The following is a 3,651-nucleotide window of genomic DNA, read 5'->3' as shown; positions in this document are numbered from 1 at the left end:
TCAGTCCAGAAATTTAATCAAAATTGTCTATTAAAGAGAAGTAATTTTTCAATTACTAGGTGTATGGGAAATAAAGGGAAGAATTTCTCCCATATATCTCTCAGATGGGTTTAATCTAAATCTTACATGATCCTTATAAGTTTCAACAATATTCCGGTGATAAGATACTAGGCAGTATCAGGGGTTTATTGGAAACATAGTGTCACTGTCCACTGGTCAAACTCTGACACTAATCCAGTTCGGCTGACCCCCGATATTCCGGAAAAGTTTGTAACGCTGTTTCCTTATATTTATAATTGAATTAAGATTTTTGTTTATCTGTAAAGATGAACGTACGTAATCAACACTTATGAAGTTAATTATACAGGATATGGAATCAAATACCACAAGCGATACGAGGGGGATCTTGTAATGGGATTTATTAACAAAATCCACAAACGGGATCAAATTCGGGGTGCCTTTAATCCAATTTCATATTTAAAATCACAACAGGCCAACAGATTTCTGCCGACATAACCCGACACCCTGGGTTGTGTTTTATATAAATAATCGGATGTAACAACCGTGTGTAGTATGTGCTATAAAATGTTCTTATGAGTATGCAATTTTTTGTAATATTTTTAAAGAAAAAAAAATTCCAAGTACTTACATTTTTAAAAACTTAAAAATGATATTAATTATCATTTCTATAATTTTAAATGATTATAAATTGAAGATCTCCAGTTCATGCTTAAATATAAGAGCTTATTTAAGTAAAATACTCATAATTTTTATTATGATTTTAAGTAATCTTAATTATTTACTCTTAGGTACAATTACTAAAACTTCATTGTTTTCTTTTGGGCGGAAATTATTATTTTTTTAAATGCTAACCTTGTAGATTTTTAGAAAAGTTAAAAGGTAAACAATACGTAAAGTAAAAAACCACAACAAGGAAATTTTATAAAAATAAAAATGTAAATGTTAAAGCACATAAAATAGATGTGTTATCCTACGACTTGGGTGGTAAATAAAAATGTTTACCTTCCGGATTTTGTGATAACCATTTCGGTTCCGAAATTATGGAATTGTTCCCAGAGTTCCTTGGATTCTATTTCTACTTTCGGATCATCCTGGGCGTCCGGCTCCGGTTCCATTGTCCTGAGGGGACGGGGATGAAATGGGTGTAGTAAGTCCCCTGGGGTGATCGGGGAACGCCCCACAGACTGCTGAAGCTTTGGGAGGATGGAGGCGGGTATCCCGGGGGGTGCTGGCACAGTCATTCCCGGCAGATAGTGCTGCTGTAACAGTGAAGTATAGTCCGAAGGCCTGGGAAACAGAAAGGGGTTGTAAGCCATCGCTAAATCCGGATTTTGATTTTGATAAATCATTGATACTGTTTCCGTATATATAACAAAATATGCCAAACAGTATTAAAAATGATAATTGGATTTCATAACGAGCGGTCAGGAGTAAAAAACAGTGTCCTCAGATCCCTGCCATCCTGAACCGCTGAAGCCCGAATATTATCATTGATAGCGAATAAAGTTCAGATTATCTAGATGACAACTATACACTGCATCCATCGTGTACTAGAATTGCTCATGTATATAGAAAGATATGCCTGATAACATTTTGCACGCTTCTGATTGGTTGTTTTTTCATCATTATCCATATGGGCGAGAACTAAACGAGATTTGACGGCTGAACTCGTGAAGGGGTCTCGCGCCAGTGTGTCGCCGACTACATAGCCTCTCTCGATAGGCTGTGTAATATGTGTTAATATGCCAACATATCGGCAGTTATTATGTGAAGCCCCGCCTCTCGCGTTACGCTTAGCGTATTTATTCGCCTCATACACTTTCCTTCTTTATATTTATTTAGTCGAGATTTCAACGCGATTTATACTGGGATGTTTGTTTTATAAATAATAAAACAGGTATCGAATGCAGATTAAATATTTAATGACACAACACCGTTTTAAAAACGAATTTTAACTTTCTCGCTTAAGCAAAATCTGTTTGAATTAAAAATTAGCCAGTGCGTCTCTTCAGACGATTAAACATATTTAAACTGCGGGTTATAATCGACGAAGAAACTTCGATAGCCTTGAAATACCAAGTCATATCTCCAAAGAAATTTTTTTTTGATAAATTGATACTAGGGAATTAATAGCAGATATCGTCTTTTCTGCTTGATTTTGGTTTTTGAAACGAAACTTCAATAATCAATGGCTGATAGATAATCGTAGAACTTTGAGAATTTGGTAGGAAAGGCGCCTAGCTGCCATTTCAAGGATTATGGAGGAGCTCCCCCTGTCTGCCCTCCGAAGACCGCGATATTCCCCGTGTAACTCCAGGTCAACTCAACACTCAAACGTCGCAATGTACGCAACAAAAATGTATCTTAAATCTTAGTTTTGTTTAGAATTCTCACCATTGACGATTTTCATTTAATTTTTCTTACCTCAATATTTGTCTTGTAAAATTATTGGGCATAAAGATAAGAAAATATACTTAAAAAGAATATCCTTTTAATAACATAATAAATATAAGAAGAAATCTTTTTAATTCTACTCTCATAACTTGTAAGAATTGTAGATTTCGAGGGAAAAGATATTCTAGTTCAGAATTTAATTATTATCTTTTAAATCAAAACCAAATGAATTAATATCGATGCAGCACATTCAATTCTGGGAATTCCCCACCGATTCCTTCTATGCTATAAGGCTGTGTTTCCCGTTTTATTCCCATATCAGTCCAACCACGCGCATCAAGGATTTTTTCCATATTTGATTTAAAAAGAAAATAAAAATGTTTCATTTTCATTGCTGTACGTGCTAGCATAGTAATTCAGAAAGAAACAAGATTGCATTATATAATAGAATATAATTATTGATAGAATAATTGGATAATATAATGATATAGTATAATAGAAGGATGATATTATGTATTTAATTTATCAGGATAATAAAACGGTGAAAAGGAGTGATTCTCTTAATTCCAAATAACTAGCATTCTTTTATCATTGCATAAAAATTTACAAACTATTCCTATCAGTCTTATAAATCTTGAAAATTACAAGCAACATCTACACAAACACATCAAATCATATTTTAAAAGAGTAAACAATGCTTGTAACATTTCGTTAATTTTGTCATGTTTTTAAAAATATTTCCTTTTAATTTATAAAAAAATTCTAATAAATTGGAAATATACTTTAGTTCGGGAAAACTAAAAATATTGAGAAATTACGCTTTACAAAAATATTAAGAATTCTTGCTGATAAAAATTTAAAGATTTAATTTTAGCAACTGTTAAATTTAAATTAATATTTTAAAAACCTGCTTTTTCATTTAAAAAAATATGAATGATTATAAATCTCTGCCTTTCTCTATCTCTCCATTTTCTGCTTTTTCTTTTTAGATATTCAAAGACAAATTAAATTGTAACGACTTGTAATTGACAGAAGCAGTTTAATTCTAGAGACAATATTTTCATATCAATTTCCAAACTATCCCAAAAGCATAGGGAATACTATCTAACAAAAACATCACAGGAAAAATATCAGGCATGAACAAAAAGTAAGATACACGGTGATGCCAATTAGACCGACCATTTCACTAAATCTGGGGGGACAGAGGTCTGGCCATCCAGATAAAGCGGGCGACAC

General features: G+C 32.9%; 1 protein-coding gene across 2 annotated transcripts in view; it reads right to left on the bottom strand.

Moving 5' to 3' along the window:
* The window catches only part of LOC134255799 (T-box transcription factor TBX2-B-like), a 16,382-nt gene extending 14,794 nt beyond the window's left edge, over positions 1 to 1,588 (bottom strand). The window contains exon 1 of one of the 2 annotated variants that reach the window (XM_062738340.1): positions 1,024 to 1,588. In XM_062738340.1, coding sequence (XP_062594324.1) covers positions 1,024 to 1,370 — 347 coding nt within the window. In that variant the 5' untranslated portion in view covers positions 1,371 to 1,588. The remainder of the gene's footprint in view (positions 1 to 1,023) is intronic. The other variant, XM_062738341.1, reaches the window with a different exon arrangement.
* Positions 1,589 to 3,651: the final 2,063 nt, after the last annotated feature.

The sequence above is a fragment of the Saccostrea cucullata genome, unplaced genomic scaffold, assembly GCF_032062105.1.
Source record: "Saccostrea cucullata isolate Sc308-1 unplaced genomic scaffold, CSIRO_AGI_Scuc_v1 ctg5, whole genome shotgun sequence".
Taxonomy (NCBI): Eukaryota; Metazoa; Mollusca; class Bivalvia; order Ostreida; family Ostreidae; genus Saccostrea; species Saccostrea cuccullata.
This window is presented reverse-complemented; position numbering and strand designations above follow the sequence as displayed.